The 17,619-nt window shown below is 34.8% G+C and overlaps 2 protein-coding genes across 8 annotated transcripts in view; one reads left to right on the top strand and one right to left on the bottom strand.

The window, feature by feature from the left end:
- HNRNPH3 (heterogeneous nuclear ribonucleoprotein H3 (2H9)) overlaps positions 1 to 3,652 on the top strand; it is a 9,904-nt gene extending 6,252 nt beyond the window's left edge. For 3 of the 5 annotated variants that reach the window (XM_012723627.1, XM_012723625.1, XM_012723624.1), the window contains 6 exons: positions 235 to 321; positions 622 to 737; positions 1,379 to 1,514; positions 2,116 to 2,211; positions 2,291 to 2,383; positions 2,498 to 2,795. In XM_012723627.1, the coding sequence (XP_012579081.1) occupies positions 235 to 321; positions 622 to 737; positions 1,379 to 1,514; positions 2,116 to 2,211; positions 2,291 to 2,383; positions 2,498 to 2,574 (605 nt within the window). In that variant the 3' untranslated portion in view covers positions 2,575 to 2,795. Of the gene's footprint in view, positions 1 to 234; positions 322 to 621; positions 738 to 1,378; positions 1,515 to 2,115; positions 2,212 to 2,290; positions 2,384 to 2,497 lie in introns of all 5 variants that reach the window. The other 2 variants (XM_004680840.1, XM_004680839.1) reach the window with 1 other exon arrangement.
- A 334-nt stretch (positions 3,653 to 3,986) lies between these two features.
- Positions 3,987 to 17,619, bottom strand: part of RUFY2 (RUN and FYVE domain containing 2) — a 36,602-nt gene continuing 22,969 nt past the window's right edge. For all 3 annotated transcript variants that reach the window (XM_012723622.1, XM_004680837.2, XM_004680836.2), the window contains exons 14-18: positions 13,265 to 13,394; positions 12,884 to 12,978; positions 11,850 to 11,898; positions 6,023 to 6,100; positions 3,987 to 5,942 (exon numbers count right to left, since the gene is read on the bottom strand). In XM_012723622.1, coding sequence (XP_012579076.1) covers positions 5,799 to 5,942; positions 6,023 to 6,100; positions 11,850 to 11,898; positions 12,884 to 12,978; positions 13,265 to 13,394 — 496 coding nt within the window. In that variant the 3' untranslated portion in view covers positions 3,987 to 5,798. The remainder of the gene's footprint in view (positions 5,943 to 6,022; positions 6,101 to 11,849; positions 11,899 to 12,883; positions 12,979 to 13,264; positions 13,395 to 17,619) is intronic.

Raw genomic sequence — 17,619 nt, 5'->3', positions numbered from 1 at the left:
ATGTAAGTCAACACAGAATTTAAAATTAAGATACTGGCATGTTTGGGCATTTAGTTTGGCATAGGATGATAACTTTTGAGTTTTGTGGGTTTTTGTTTTGTTTTTTTTTTTAATGTACCACGTTAACTGCTTTAAAAAGTTGTGTTGCGAACTTGTAATCTAAGTTAACCAAGCTGCTTACCACAAACTATGCTTTTGAAAGTATAATATTATATTTCTCCTTACATTATACAGGTTATGGAGGTTTTGATGACTATGGAGGCTATAATAATTATGGCTATGGAAATGATGGCTTTGATGACAGAATGAGAGATGGAAGAGGTAAATATTATTACATTCATAGTGAGGTGCATTTTAATATTTGCTCTACATCTAATTACTGGTAACTTAGGTGACTTAACACCAAAAAATGGTGCAGGCATTATTTCATTACAGAGCTAAATATGACTTAATAGGGACATATACTTGCTAGTAAATTCTCCAGTTGATGCTTAGAAAGTGTTGAGGTTTCTTGGGTTGTCAGAGAAAGAAGAAATAGGTGTATATGGAGAGGAAATATTTTGTTGAGATTTTTTTCCCTACATGTATCAATTTATAACCTTTGGAAATTTTCACCTCTAGGTATGGGAGGGCATGGCTATGGTGGTGCTGGTGATGCAAGTTCAGGTTTCCACGGTGGTCATTTTGTACATATGAGAGGACTACCTTTTCGTGCAACTGAAAATGACATTGCTAATGTGAGTAATTTCTTGGTGTCTGTATTTTGAAGTGTTCTCGTTTTTCTAGAGTCTTACTGCCAGATCCTTTATGAAAATAATTATATTTAACCTGTAGTCAATGGCTATTTTTGTGTCTATTTTGTGTTGACCTACATAGAGGACTCTGTCAAATAAAAGCTACTCTTATTAGGGTCTATATAAGAATTTAGTTTTAAGACTGATTAGCACAACTGGTGATACCTGGAAGATTGTTTCCCTTGTGTCAGTTGTAAAAGTGGCTATAGGTTATTAGAAATCAAGGAGTTGAAATAATGGGAGTAGATGCTGTTGTTAAGTTGAAACTGACTTCAAATTGGTTAGGGTCTCCAGTCAGCAAATTTCAGCCCATGGGCCAAATCTAGGCACATCCATTTGTACGACTGCTAAAGCAAGCACATATGACCTATAAAACTTAAGCAGCTTAAATCTAGTTTTAATTTAAAAAAAAAAAACTGCACCTACTTCCAGGTATTTTTTAGGATAGCTTATATTGGCTAGCATCTGTTTAGTTCAAATTATTCTGTTACATGTTTTTATCACCCCTTAGCTTATATTTTAAAAAGGATCTTAGTCTTTAGAATCTAAGTAAAAAAGTAAATGACAGGTGTTCTTTGATTTAGTTCTTCTCACCACTAAATCCAATACGAGTTCATATTGACATTGGTGCTGATGGCAGAGCAACAGGAGAAGCTGATGTAGAGTTTGTGACACATGAAGATGCAGTAGCTGCCATGTCTAAAGATAAGAACAACATGCGTAAGTGAAATTCTTGGTATACATGCTATCTTTGTTAGCTGTGAACTTGATTATAAAATACGCAAGAAGTTGTAGGATTTAAAACTGGTAACTCTGACCAGTCATTGGGATCTGAAGCCATATGGCTTCTTATATCAGACTTAAATGACTTTCAGTCATAGAGTTAATTTATTAAAGGAGAGAAATAGGTATGGACTTGTATGTGTGTGAATTCTCGTGCCACTTGAAAATTAACACCACTTACACAAGTTATTTCTGCATGCCATCCTTATCGATTTTTAGGCCACTAAATTTCACCTCAACCAACGATTCTTGAATTTGACTACACGTGAATCAGGTGGTACTTCAAAAAAATTTTCAGATGATACCTTCATGAGTCTTAATTTCATTCTGTGATAAGTTTGTTCAAGGCTGTATGGTTTAAATGAAAACTAGATTTTAGTCTTGCGTGGCATTTTATCACTAACTTATAAATTTGAGAATTTATAATTGTACTGTCAGTTGAAAATAGTTGATCAGCCTTTTTATGATTTTACTGATGAATATGATCCATCATTCCTGTTCTACTGTATTACTTTTTTTTTTTTTTTTTCTTCTTAAGAACATCGATACATTGAACTCTTTTTGAATTCCACTCCTGGAGGCGGTTCTGGAATGGGAGGTTCTGGAATGGGAGGCTATGGCCGAGATGGAATGGGTATGTAAATTTTTTTTAAGTAAGCAAAGTTGTTAAGACACTTAAGCATAAATAACCTATGTTTACTTTATTTTTAAAGATAATCAAGGCGCTTATGGGTCAGTTGGAAGAATGGGAATGGGGAACAATTACAGTGGAGGATATGGTACTCCTGATGGCTTAGGTGGTTATGGTAAGTGATTACTCTGATTCTGTATAATTTAGTTAGTCCCTGTAGTGGTACAGACAATGAAAAGTTCCTGTTATTCTTGAGATAAAATATTAATATGTTCCTGTTTTTCTCAAGGTCGTGGTGGTGGTGGCAGTGGTGGTTACTATGGCCAAGGTGGCATGAGTGGAGGTGGATGGCGTGGGATGTACTAAAGCAAAACCGCTGACATAAAAGTCCTGACAACAGCATCTGGTCTACTAGACTTTCTTACAGATTTAATTTCTTTTGTATTTTAAGAACTTTATAATGACTGAAGGAATGTGTTTTCAAAATATTATTTGGTAAAGCAACAGATTGTGATGGGAAATCTGTTTTCTGTAGGTTTTATTTGTTGCATACTTTGACTTAAAATAAATTTTTATATTCAAACCACTGATGTTGATACTTTTTATATACTAGTTACTCCTAAGGATTGTGCTACTTTCATAAGATTTCGGTTGGTGTATTTTATTGTTAGCTTTGCAAGTAGTATAGTGTAGTTTCAGAGGGTAGTAGTTCACTTCTGCATAAATTTCAAGTATTATAATCAGACATCTGGAATAAAGCTTATTAGAAAATACTTTCTCCTGGACAGTATAAAACCTAAGGATGAATTAGGTTGCTTCAGGAGCATAAATTCAACTAATTCCAGATAGCGCTATTAAAATATCAGGTATAGTTCTGAAAATGTTGATAATCTAAAAAGTAACTGCATTTCTGAATATTGATCATTTGTTACCTGAGGTTGGGAGTATTGGAAGTTTAAATTCTAGTCCTAGATTTTAGAATAAAATGCCCTTAGCATGTGACTAAAATGCCAAAAGTAAAAGTTGTAACCTCAAAATGTCTTAGACTAGGGTAAGATTCTCAGTGATGTGAGAATTAAATACAAAAGTATTTACTGCAAGATATAATTCTCACATAAGTATTTTCTGTTTCCTGCCCAATAGTTAAAGCTATGGTTTTTTAATACGTGTATAAATGATCACTTTTTTAAAATGTAAGGCAAGTCCATGTCATAGTCTTAATTAAAATGAGAGTCCTGCATTTGGTATCTGAGATTTTTCATCCATTGTGTTTTTAAAAAAGGCAAGGGAAAAGGTGCTTTTTTACTTTTAATCCCTTTAATCAATAGGCTTTTTGCCCACGTTGGCTAATGGATCAAAATGAAACCTGTGAATGTAAATAGTTTTGAACTTGTTTTGTTTTCCCAGAAATGTCAATGTAATAAATATCAATGTGGGAGATAATGGCATGGCGTCTGTCCTAGAATGCTTTTGTGTCAGTTACTGATTATAAATCACGTTGGTAGAAGGTTGTATATATGTCTTAACTGTAGATTAGGTAGTGACTCTCAGGAGTGATTTCAATAAGTAGGTGCTATGGCCTATAAGAGACTGATCAAACATCTGGATAAGTGCCCATAATCCACTCTTCATTACCCATTTAAAACAATAGACACACATGACTTACCTTTTTAAAGGAACACATGAGCTTTTTGATCTTTCCAGGATTACTCTATTACAGTATTTAAGCAGTAAAAATATAAAATGTTATAAATAACATTACCCTTCTAAAGCAAGGCTAAATTTTCAAAACTTTTATTTGGCTTATAAAATTCACATCTTAAAACATTGCCAGAGAGAAGAATTAAAGTCAGAATTTCTTGGCACCATGACAACATGGTTATAATACAAGGGAATGGTCTGAAGATACCTTTGGAGGGCAAGCCTTACAGGTTAACAGCTACAATTAGAAAGCTTTGAAACAATCCAAACTTAGTATAAATGTTTTTTAAGAGCCAAAAGTAAGTTGTATTGCTTGCTTGCTGTCAAAAAATTTGCCTCTTAAAAATCCAGATCAGTAGCAATGCATGGGTTCTTAATGGAGAGTAAGAATCATGGCTAGATTTTTTGAAACCAAAATTTTAAGCAAAAGCACATTTTAGGATTTGTTCTAAACAGTAATAAAAATACTACCTATTAGTATTGAAATTTTTCTCATTGTAATCATAAAAATGTTAACCTATCAATACAAAGCAGTTCAGAATACATATCACTTAGGGACATTTCTATGGGAGCATTCCAGAAAGACTACCTAAAAAAATCAGTTTTGACTAAGTGCAAAAACTAAATTATGGGGAAAAGTCTTCAAGTAAAATGTTAGTTTCATAACTTTGGCAATTTAAAAAACTAATTTTTAAACCTTAACATGTACTCTGAGCAAAGAATCCTGTAGTGTAAGTGACCTCAACTTTGGGACTAAGGGAATGGTTGTGATTTAGTCACTACAATGCCCTTAGGGTTTAATGTAAAATTTTAAAGTGCGTGGCTGAAACTAGACAACTGGGAGAAAAAAGGATCCCTAAGTATTGATTCAAGACTAAAATTATACAAGAGTAACTGGTTTTTTACAAATTAAATCTTGTAGTTCTATTAGCAGTATAACAGTATTTTCATGCTTGAAATAGTTCAAGTATGTCATGGCAGGTCAGATACTCATCTGCTCTAGATCCTGCATAGTCTAGTGAGTTTTGTACTCTAGACTAAAGTACAGCATAACTTCCTAAAACTACCGGAATGGAAATGTAATAAAGTTCTCTTTCATCTGTCGTATCAGATTTATAGTGTTTAAATTTTTCTCAATGCTTAGACCCTACTAGCAGCCTGTAATTCCCCTGCTATTGTACAATTTTTTCTGGGGAAGGATTTGTGTTCAATATTCAAAAGGGATAATGAGCTCTTCCTGAAAAAACATTAAGTAGTTTACTACAAAAAGATAACCAAAATTTAAGGTAAAAAGAGGAGGCAAAAATATCTTAAACACACTGTCTCTGAAAGGTATCAGCAAGTATAACAAAACCAAAAGGACATTTTACATGATAAAAAACTACACTAACAAAATAATGTAAAGGAAGGAGAGGGGAAAAAATGTTAATCTTACCAAGATGAGTAACCTGTTGAAATATTAATACTTCAAAAAAGGTTTTATGCATTTCTAATATTTGAGAACCATGAGGCTTTAAAGTGCATTAAAATTACAGGCACTGTCAAATATCAACTTAGAATAAAACAATCTGAAGCCCTGTTTTTAAGAAGGCCTTTATAAAGTAAGGCAAATGTGTAGTAGCTATACTATCTGGCCTTACAGTGGCATTAAGAATTACATGATTATTATATCAATTAGGAATTAGACTAAAGTTATTTTAACACATGCCCTGTTGAAAATTCTGAGTAACAGTGGAGAAGGAAATACAAATTAACAATTTTAATTTCATTAGTTGAATATGAAAAACAATACTGTCAAAGCCGCTTAAGAAGAGCTGTCTGATAGTGTTTTACACATGTTCATAACATTCATCTTAAGTACTTTCAGTACATAGGAATTTAGTCTGGAGTCAGGGCAAGTTAGATGAGCATCTCTGAATCAGCAGTGCATGACAGGAATCACAAACCCGTACTGGCTTTGGTGAAGAAGGCAAAGGCAGTTCGTTGTCAGAACAAGCATTACAGAAAATTTCCCCACAGTTTCTACAGTGGTGCTAGCAAATGGAAAAATAAGAAAAATGAATAAAGATCAGAAGACTTTTTTACACCAAAACTTTTACAGACTACCTCTTACCTTTCTCTTTGAGAGTGAAAATTCCTTTTCACAAAGTTTACAATGTGTTGCTTCCTTGTCTTTCAACCAAACCAATCCCTAGTAGGAAAAGTATGAATATTAATGCTCAAATTAATAACACTTTTTAAAAAATCACCCTTCATGAAATACTATACAACATGCACTTCAGTAACATCTTTGAAAATATAGCACCCAACACAATGATAGTGAAGGAAAACAAACAGATGAGACTACATCAAGTTAAAGAGCTTCTGTACAGTAAAAGACATTAGAAAATACCAATATCCCACTGATTCGGAAAAAATGTTCTCACACAAAACTAGCAATAAAAGATATATCACAAAGATAAAGAACTGATGAAAATCAACAAAAATAAACAACTCCATCAAAAATGGGCATTAGAGCTAAAAAGACATTTCTCCAAAGGGGAAATGCAGATGGCCAACAAGCATATGAAAAAATGTTCAACATCACTCGTAATAAGGGAGATGCAAATTAAAATCGCAATGAGATACCACCTCACCCCAGTGAGAATAGCACATCTTCAGACAACTAGCAACAACAAATGTTGGTGAGGATGTGGAGAAAAAGGAACTCTCCTGCATTGCTGGTGGGAATGCAAACTAGTACAACCACTAATGGGAAACTGGAGGTTCCTCAAACTGCTTAACATGGTGCTCCCATACAACCCACTCCTAGGTATCTAACCAAAAGACAAAAACTGATTCAAAAAGATACCTGCACCCCCATGTTTAGTGCTGCTCTATTTACAATTGGAAAGACCTGGAAGCAGCCCAAATGCCCAAAAGTAGACTGGATTAAAAAGGTGTGTATATATACACAATGGAATATTACTCAGCAACCAAAAAAAAAAGAAACGCCTGTCTTTTGCAGCAACATGGATGGAGCTGGAAAAGATCATGCTTAGTGAGATAAGCCAGAAAGAAAAAAAATAACACCGGATGATTTCGCTCATAGCAGAAATATATTGGACCAGGTGAGAAAATAATGAACAGCCATATACCAGAGACATTTTATGGGGGTGGAGTGGGGAATGGGATCAAAAACAGTGGAGGGAACAGGGGACTATGGTGATGCCACATAGGTGACTTGGTGATGGGAAACCCACGGGGATTACAATTGAGATGAAAAAAAGTGTACAAAATGATGTAAAAATCAACATTTAAACAAAAATCACCCTTCATAGTACTGAGTTTGAATATCTCCATGATACATGTTTTTTAAAGAACAAAAATCTTTTGATGGGAATAATTAATGGATTACAGCAATACTTAAAGAAATTTTCATGTTGAAATATATATCTGGTACTTATACTATATATGTAGTAAATCCTTAAAATCTTAAGAAAATTTGGAAATCATGTTTACTTTAGGCAAAAGACATTCCCTTAAATTTATTTTTACACAGCTGTATTACCTCAAGTTCTATAACTTCATAAATTTAATAACTACTATATAAACTTAAGTAGAAGACATGTAAATTATCCTAAAACAGGCCAGAATAATTTCATTCCTAAAATTTCTAACTTGACCAGGAAACATTTTTCCCCTATGAAAGAAACTGTTAGATGATGCCAGTTTTATAATGTACAGGTTTTCCTTCCCCTGTGAAGGAAGGGTCCTCAGTGCTTTTGATTAACCCCATTCATTCATGTTTCTTTGTAAAACAGCCTCAAACCAAGCCACAGTGCTACTGCTTCCAAAGTTCTAAGCATAATAACCCAATATGGTAGATAAAGGATCACCTAGAAAGTACCTCTGAAGCACAGGATCCTATACTTAGTAAAAACATTCCTACAAATAAAAAAATACATATATTCCTCAAAACCTTAGTTTTCTTATAAGCTTTTTCTAACAATCCTTTGAAGAAAGATGAAAAAATAAATGAAAAGTAGCCTTATACATCAAGACTACAAGGCTAATTTGGGGTATTTTTATTTTTATAGCATTAACTAAGATTTATTATAGACCAACAGTGATACTACATATAGCTCATAAAAACCAGCAAATGAATTATGGAATATTTTCTATAAAAGACAGAAGCTTAAAGATGATCCAATTCAACTTTGCAAACACCATTAAAAAGAAAGTGACTTGGCCAAATGTCCCAAAGCTACTTAATCAAAGCAATTTTGTTTCTGTCCAGGAGGGGCAAATCTCCAAGTAGCATTATTAGGCTCAGCAATAGCCTTTCTGACATCACGGTTGGCCTTCCATATTTCTTCGATTTCAACTTAACCCTGCACCTCTCCTGGAAAAAGGCTATATGCCCCGTAGGATAACTCAGCTGGCAAGGGACTTCAGAGATCAGCACCTGTACCACACTCATTTTATACATGAGGAAACCTGAGTTCCAGGAGCTTAAGTTGCTCCCTCCAGGAAGAGCCAAGTCTAGAAGAGACCAAGATACTGGTCTGCAAACAACTGGCTATTTTTCTCTGTCTAGTTTCAGAATGTCAGCTACCCAACTTAGACTTCCCAAAAGGGATATTAGGGTTCAAGAATCTCAACTGCCCCTGAGAAAAGGTCTTACAGATACTAACATAATTTAGAGAAGGCACTCAATTGTATTTAATAGATTTCTCTATGATAGTGAGACCTATCAACCTATAGCAAACTACTCCTCTCTACCAACAAGTCTTCCAAGATTTTTTTGTTCAAAATGAAAACCAGCATTTGAGGAATGATATGGCCAAGAGATTACTCACCCAAAGAAATTCAAGAATGGAATTCGAGCAAAGAATATGATGGTAGCAAAATAAAATTTTAAACTATGGTGATTATCTTTAGCAATAAAATAATGGTATGCTATTTTAGAAGGAAAATGAGCAAATAAAAAGATGCTAAATATTATTAAAAATATGGGAGCTAAAATTAAAAGTCTCAAAGAAGTTTCCTGAGTCTAACCAAGTCTTTATATTTAAACTTCCAGGCTATATGCAATAAGAATAAAAGAACAATTAAAAAATAGTACTATACACAGGCAATCAGAAAAAATTCAGAATGTGAGAAACTCTTTAAAAAGCAGACATATCGGCCCTCCCTGGTGGCGCAGCGGGTTAAAGAACAGCACTGAGAAGCTAAAGCAACTTCTGCATGAGTTCAATTCCCGCCTGCCCAGAGGTGACCACATGGTGTGGCAGACCTCTCCTGACCCGCCCGCTGCTCCCCTCAGCAGTGTACTTCGTCGATCTGCCTGTTATGCTCCCCACTCTGTTCCTGGTGAATCCTCTCGCCACCCCTGAGCCTCGGGCCTGTACCCCAGTTCTGTATGTACAAATAAATCTTTAAAAAAAAAAAAAAAAAGCAGACATATCAACTGTCAATGACAAGAAGGAAAGAAGACATAATTATTTTATACTTATAAAAGTAGGGAAATCTAGATAACTTGTTATAGACAAAATAACTTAATGACTAACACAAAATAAAGGTTTGCTACTATAGAAGTCACTCATGGAACACATATGGGGGCTTCTAAGGTACTGGCCATGTTTTATTACAAATTAAAACAGTATCCCAATATTTTTAAATTGTACTACATGTATACTCTTGTATACATGATATATTTAACAATGAACAAATTCTACAGTTAAATGAGAGTTGGGCCAGACATCCATACCATCTCCTACAAAAATAATTTTAAAAATAAAAAATAATAAAGGCATATACAGGTGTGAAAAATCTTAAAATAATTTTCCAAGAAGCAACTATAGGATGCATTGCCCAAAACAAGGGAGTAAAACACGTAAGAAATTGTGGTGTTCAGGTAGTAAATGCTAACGTGAGAAGAGTAAAGGGAATTCTAAGAATGGTAGCAGAGGAAAATGTCAGGGTGGGCAACTAACTAGACCAGCCACAGGAACAGAAGAGTCAAGAACCGCAGGAGGAGGTTATCAGGAAACCTTCTGAAGAGGTGTTTGAAAGTATGAGAAAACACAGATGTTCAAAGTCAACTAAGTTTTAAAAAAGGCAGTTACAGAGAAAATAAAACATAGTTCAAGAAAGAAATACAATTCGAATACATGGCCCAGCAAAGAACATTATTTTAAGTGATCTGAATAAAGAATATAAGGTAAATATCTTAAAATAACTTACACACAACTTTTGGCCCTCCCTGGTGGCGCAGTGGGTTAAAGCACTGCACTGAGAAGCTAAAGCCACTTCTGCATGAGTTCGATCCCCACCTGCCCTGGAGGTGACCACATGGCGGCAGACCTCTCTCTTGACCCGCCCGCTGCTCCCCTCAGCAGTGTACTTCGTCGATCTGCCTGTTCTGCTCCCCACTCTGTCTCTGGTGAAGCCTCTCACCGCCCCTGAGCCTCTGGCCTGTACCCCAGTTCTGTATGTACAAATAAATAAATCTTTAAAAGAAAAAAATAACTTACACACAACTTTTACTTTAGAATGGGGCCAGGATGAGAAGGGCAATAGTCAGCAGGTGAGCCAGGCAATTGCTAGGTCTACAATAAAATGGCTTTAAATTAAGAGTGAACACATATATTGCATATTATTTAGAAATGGCAGGGGATAAAATGCCAGGAAAAATCACCAATGTGGCAGGAACTGGGACTGATAAGAGATAAGGGGGTGAAGAACAAGAGACTGCTGCCCTTTTTTTTAAAAGTCTAGCATTGTTGGGCTGTTTTTTGTTTTTGGTTTTTTGTTTCATTTTTTTTTTGCAATTAACACTGATTTTAAAAAGCAAATGGATTGCTTGTGTAGTAGGAAGCCATTTGTGCTGAAGTATTCACACAGAGGTGGTATTTTCTCCTACTTTGTAGACAGTATGCTTGCATCCAGACATATTCTGAACTACATACTGGTAACTTCTACCAGTCACCCTCACATGTATTAACTGATTTAAATCATAAGCCCATTTGAAGAGAAAACTGAATCTCCATGAGGATATGTGACTTGAGGATCAAAAACTAAAAGGTGATAGATTGGCATGGGAACTCAAGGATTTTTCAAGTTCAAAGGCAATTATAATCATACCACAATCTGTAGGAAAATGGACAGAATGAATTCCAAGATCCTTTCCAAAATAAAGATTATTTTATAATATATGACTAGAAAGGTATAGAAAAGAGCTGGAGCCCCATTATTCAAGCTCAATAGTAAGTGTTTCTGCCTCTATACACCTGGGATTCAGTAATAATACAGTACTTTAGATTGACTTATTTATTGTTACTTTTAATTTTTTTTTAAAGATTTATTTATTCGTACAGAACTGGGGTATAGATGCAAAGGGTGAGAGGATTCACCAGAGGCAAAGTGGGGAGCACAACAGGCAGATCGACGAAGTACACTGCTGAGGGGAGCAGCGGGCAAGTCAGGAGAGGTCTGCCGCGCCATGTGGTCACCTCCGGGGCAGGCGGGAATCGAACTCATGCGGAAGTGGTTTAAGCTTCTTTGTGCTGTGCTTTAACCTGCTGCGCCACCAGGGAGGGCCCTGTTACTTTTAATTTTTATTTATGCATGTAAGAACTGGGATGTAGATCACAGGTATGGGGGTGGGAGGATAAGAGGATTCACCAGACATAGTGGGGAGCAAAATAGATCTATTGAAAGATACTGCTAAGGGGAGCAGCAGGTAGTTCAGGAGAGGTCTGACACACCATGTGGGTCACCTCCCTGGCCGGGGATCAAACTCCTGCATGTAGTGATTGGCTACAACTTTATAGTGCTGAGACTTTGACCCCTGGACCATCAGGGAGGCCCCAACCTTGGATTAATAATGCAGGATTTTACCTTCTACTGGAGACTCATGGATATCTCCAACTTCCTACTTCAGACTTTCTACTCACCTGCAGTGCTTTGTTGGCTTCCTTTATATCTTCTATTTTAAGTTTTGATCTAAAAAGATTATAGATATGTCCAAGTTCAGTGCACATATTAAAACACAGAATATTTAGTAATTTATTAGAAAAGTACTAGTTTTCCCTATTGCATAAAACTGCAATGATTCTAATCTTCACTGGCTAGCAGGATTATATTTTTTAATGTTTCTCTATTTTCTAAACCTGCTAAAGCAAAAATGTAAATTAAAAAAAAAAATACCTTAAAGGAAATACTGGCCAATATCACTTTACTAAAACATTTTTAAAAAGATATTGGCATTTTCCTGCAATAAAAAAAAAAAAAAAAAGATATTGGCATTTTCATGTAATTATGACAGTATTATTTAACACATGAACCAAGCAATGTCTAGGTTATGCCCCAACTCCAAATGGCATAAAATACCCTCAGCTTCTAACAATGTTGGCTCCTTCTCAAAACAGTCTGAAAAAGATCTCTCCAGATATTCTGAAAAAATGGCTTCTGAGAAAAATATATTAAATATTTCATCCTGAAGACTTGAAGTATTTAAGCAATATCAGGGCTATGATCTACTAACCTTCAACAAAATCTCTTCTCTCCAATCTAGTCTTATTTCTTAATTTTTAGTTTTTTGGGGTTTCAGTTTTCTTTTTTTAAAAAAAGATTTATTTATTTATGCATACAGGAACTGGGGTACAAACCAGAGGTGTTGGGGGGTGGTGAGAGGCTTCACCCCAGAGTAGGGAATAGAGCAGGCAGATATACTGAAACACACTGCTGAGGGGAGAAGCAGGTGGGTCAGAAGAGGTCTGCCACGCCACAGGTCATCTCCCTGGCTAGAGAATCAAACTCATTCTGCAGTGGATGCAAATAGCTGCACAGTGCTGTGCTTTAACCTGTTGCACCACGAGGGAAGGCCTGGGTTTTTTCTTTACTAATTTATTTCTTTTCTTTATTTGATTTGGCACTCTCATAGCTCCTAAAAAGTCAAAGACTAGTTGTAGACAAGAAGAGAAATTACTCGCTAAGTTTGTTGCCCAATTCTTGAAGAGCTTGCTCCTGTTCATGATATATTTTTCGCAATTGATGGTTTTCATCCTGGAGGTTAAGGAACTCCTTCAAAACAATGAAAGACAGAAAATGCAATTTAAAAGAAACAAGAAATTCTATATTGTATACCAATCATTAATTAAACACATACCTTTTAGTTTTTTATAAAGAAAAAATAGTGCAAAGTTCTTTTATAGCTGTTCTCTCAATATTCTCCATTTGTTTAATCTCCTTCATAATGTCTTTTAAGATCACTAGATACTGTTTTGTTGGCATCATTGTAAATTATGACTTATTTATCTTTTTAAATAACTTTCATCAGATATTATTTTGGAAGTTTTACCACCATTACTTTTTTAAGACTAATGATTTGTTGAGTTTCATTTCTTAAATGAGACAAGGCATCTTTCTCCTTCTGAAGATCTTCCTGCAAAGTCTGTCTCCATTCCTTTTCAATCTTCAAATCTGTTTCCAGTTGCACCCTTGAATGACAAATAACAGAGATGCTTAGTGCTATATCTCATATGACAGTTGTATGTATCCTTCAAAAAAAGGGTTAACACTTTTTTGGGTTGATACTTTTTGCTTGGTATACATTTCTTCAGGTATTTTGTTCCATAAATATTTTTGGTAAACAAGTTCAGCAGCACAGGCTTTTCTGATCCCAAAGTATCAATTTATCTGCCAACCATAAAAGCTGCTGGATAATAATTTGTTATTTACTAATGCTGTATACATAAATGCTCTCTAAGCATGGAAAATGCCTGCAAAGGCATATCATACTACCAGAACTGATTACCTAATGTACATTGAACCAAGGGGGGAAAATATGGGGCTTAATTATAGTTCCAGAAGAAAAATTTTAACCAAACCAATTAAAAGAATTTCTGTGATATAAGAATTATAACCACTAAATCAATTTAACAACAGTATACTTTGCAGATTACTGTAGGAAGCTGACCAATTATGGGACAGACCTAAAACCAAGGAGGCACAGTGGTAATATTCACACTTCTGGAAAAACCAGTTCACATGTGAAAATACTATGACAACATTCAAACAATAATTGCTGACTCAATAAAAGCAGACAATTTTCTGTCCTTTATAATGACAAAAAACTTCAGTATTATTCATAAATAGGAATGACAAAGTTTCTAATACATTATATTTAAATTAGTATTTCATGACAATATTGAACTCATCAAAGTATTATATAATTTTAATGTTTTTGTGTACATACTTGGTTACTTTTTATTGTTTCTTCATAGAGTTGTATTTTCACCTACAGCTACTTTATTTTTCAATGGAAAAAAATGGAGATTTTATAATTCAGGTTGTAGAGAAGTACCTCAAACATGGAATTTGTAAATTATTGATAGCTACTATTTTACTATCTACTAAAAATGAATACAGAAGAACAGGTTTTTATAACTAACACTGAAGAAACCAAAATACAGAATGCCCTTTTGAGTGCCGCATCATCCAGAATCCAAAAAAAAAAAGTGAAAAGCAAAAGAAAAAACTTTGTTTTCAATTTATTGTAAATATACTGTCAAATCATAAGTTGGCTGCCAAAGACAGAAGTCATAAACAAGAAATTTTAATGTCTAGATGAAAAAAACTATGAACAGTTTAAAATAAAATTAGAAAACACCTTTACTGCATTTTGAATACCCAGAGTAGATATATAAGGAGCTCTTATAAACAAACATTAAAAAGTAACTATTCCAGAGCCTGGTGGCACAGGGGTTAAAGTCTCAGCAATATCAAGTTATAGCCTGCCACTGTGACACAAGTTCAATCCCTGGCCAAGGTGACCCATATGGAGCAGCAGACCTTTCCTGTCTTGCCTGCTGCTCCCCTCATCAGTGTATTTTGGTCAGTCTGTGTTCCACTCCCCACTCTGTCTCTGGTGAATCCTCTTACCCACCTCATCTCTGGCCTGAACCCCAGTTTTTACATGCATAAATAAAACAAGTATTTTTAAAGTAATTATAAATAAATAAAAAGCTAACCATCCCAGAGGGGAGAAAGAAATGCAAAGCAAAAGTGGAAAAGAAGAAAGCAGATGAGGTGTAATTCCAGGATTCAAGGACAACGTGGTGGTGAGTTTCCTAAGACCTTTTTTGGGCCTCCACTATAGCACAGACTGAGTGCTATAAAAGTCCATACCCATGAACAGTAATGCACGTAGATGAAGAAAGTCTCAGGAAAAGCCTGCTCACTCTTGTCAAAAAACTGGCAAGATACAGGCATGATTAAAAAAAAAAAAAAAAAAAAAAAAAAACTTTTGACAATAAATATCCAGCAAAATACCAGAAAAAGTGGAAAAGGAAAGTGACCATTCAGACCAGAAAAACATCTGAAAAAAAAAAGGTTAAAATTTTTCAACAACTGGTAATGATAAAACAAAAGATTCAAAAAGCTGACCAAAGGCAAAAGATGATAAACCAAAACCAAAACATCTGTAGTGGTTAAAAGGACAATGATTCAAATAAGTCTATTTTTCACCAGAAACTATGAAGACCAAAGAAGTGGTACACTTTTGAAATGCTGAGAAAAGAACTGTCAACTCAGAATTCTAAGGATATTCTGAAAACACCCTTTAAAAAGTAAGTCAAGGCCTCCTCAGATGAGAGAAAACTGTGACAATTTATTTCCAACAAGACCTAGCCTGAAATTGGTAAAAGAAGTTCTTCAGATACAAAGAAAGAATCTTGGAATATAAGAAAAGAGAAAGAAGAATAAAAAGAATTTTCTAGATTATATTTAGTGGTAGAAGCCCAAACTATAACAAAACCTGATATGGTTTTCAATATTATGTAGAGGAAATATTTAAGCAAATTATAAAGGGGAGTTGGTAAAAAGATTTAAGTGGTTAAAAGGCTTACATAGATCATTCAAAGTGGTAAAATATTGGTAACAGTAAACTTTGAAAAACTACAAAGCATATAACACAATGTATAAAGAAACCACTGAAATATATACACAGATAACCTCAAGAACAGTACAAATAAATTAAAAAGGGATTATAAATAATGTTCAAGTAACCCATAGAAAGGCAGGAAAAATGAAATAGACAAAACAAACAAACAATAGATTAAGCTATTATCACAACAACTACACTTAAATCTACCTGGGCTAAACACATCATTTAAAGAGTCATAGAACTGATAAAAAAATCATGAAATATAAGAAATTCACATTGATTATGATAAAGATTAGACTGAAAATGTAAACATTAATTTTTTATTTAATACATGCAAATATAAAATAATGTAGAAAATACTATCAAATATTATCAAATATAATATCAAAGAGCAGGAATGTTATGTTACCATCAGATAATGTAGACTTCTTTTTTTCCCTAGTTAATGAAGACATCAAAGCAAAGAAAATTACCAAAGACATTGTGTAATGTCAAAAAAATCAACTCAGCAAAAAAAGATGGCAGTTTTAAATGTGTAGGTATCAAAAAAATGAATTTCAGAATATAAGAGGTAAAAATGGATAAAACCCAAAGTAGAAATATACAAATCCACAATTATAGTCAGAGAATTCCAACAAAGCCTTTCTAATTGATGGAACTACTACACAGAAAAAAAGCAAGGACAGAGAGGACTGTAACAACAGCTCAGCCAACGGATCTAACGGCAGTTTAGCAAGTTAAACATTACACATGCTATGTGGTCTCATTTAATGATCTGTTAAACCTTAATCAAAACTCTCTTTGGGGAGGATTTTCTTTTAATAACACAAGTAGTGCATATTTACGGGGGGGGGGGGGATTTAAAGCAAAAAATAAATAATCCTGTCAATCTACCATTAATCCGCTGAGTTAGCCATTCCCTTAAAAATCTGTATGTTCTAAACTCTTTTCTATGTATATGTAAATATACACATATGTGTGATTTTAATTTTGTGAAAAAAGGAGTCATACTTAGCAGACCAGCTGCAACTGTTTTTTACAACTCAATAAAATATACTGGCATCATCATATACTGACTTGATTTCCTAGTTAGTGCTATAGAAAGCTAGCATATGAAATACTAATAAAAATGTTTTCAGAATGCATCATGTTCTTTGATAATATAAATTCCATGAAGTTACAAAGCCCTTTCACATGTAGTATATAGAAACATACTAGTGATCAGGTTAGTGATAAACAATAGCAAAAAGAATGAAACTCAAGTAAAACAATAAAATAGAAGACAGAATTAAAAGCGCTTTTAAGGGCCCTCCCTGGTGGCCCAGTGGGTTAAAGCACAACACTATGAAGCACTCCCCGGCCACTACAGCATGAGTTAACATCCCAGGCCAGGGAGGTGACACACATGGACTGACCACTGCTCCCCTCAGCAGTGGTACTTCAGTATATCTGCCTGTTCTGTTCCCCACTATATCTCTGGTGAAGCCTCTCACCCCCTGCACCTTTGACCTGTATCTCAGTTCTGTATGCATAAATAAATAAATCTTTTAAAAAAAAAAAGAAACAGAGCAAGGAGCAGCACAAGCAGGCAGATCAATGAAGTACACTGCTGAAGGGAGCAAGGAGAGACTGGAGAGGTCTGCCGTGCCATGTGGGTCACCTCCAGGCTGGGGATGGAACTCAAGCAGCTGCAGCCAGCTTGCAGTGCTGAGTCATAAACCTGTTGCTGCGCTACCAGAGAGGACTAATAAATAAATCTTTAAAAATAAACGAATAGG

The sequence above is a fragment of the Condylura cristata genome, unplaced genomic scaffold (genome assembly GCF_000260355.1).
Source record: "Condylura cristata isolate star-nosed mole 26May11 unplaced genomic scaffold, ConCri1.0 scaffold00011, whole genome shotgun sequence".
NCBI classification, from domain to species: domain Eukaryota; kingdom Metazoa; phylum Chordata; class Mammalia; order Eulipotyphla; family Talpidae; genus Condylura; species Condylura cristata.
This window is presented reverse-complemented; position numbering and strand designations above follow the sequence as displayed.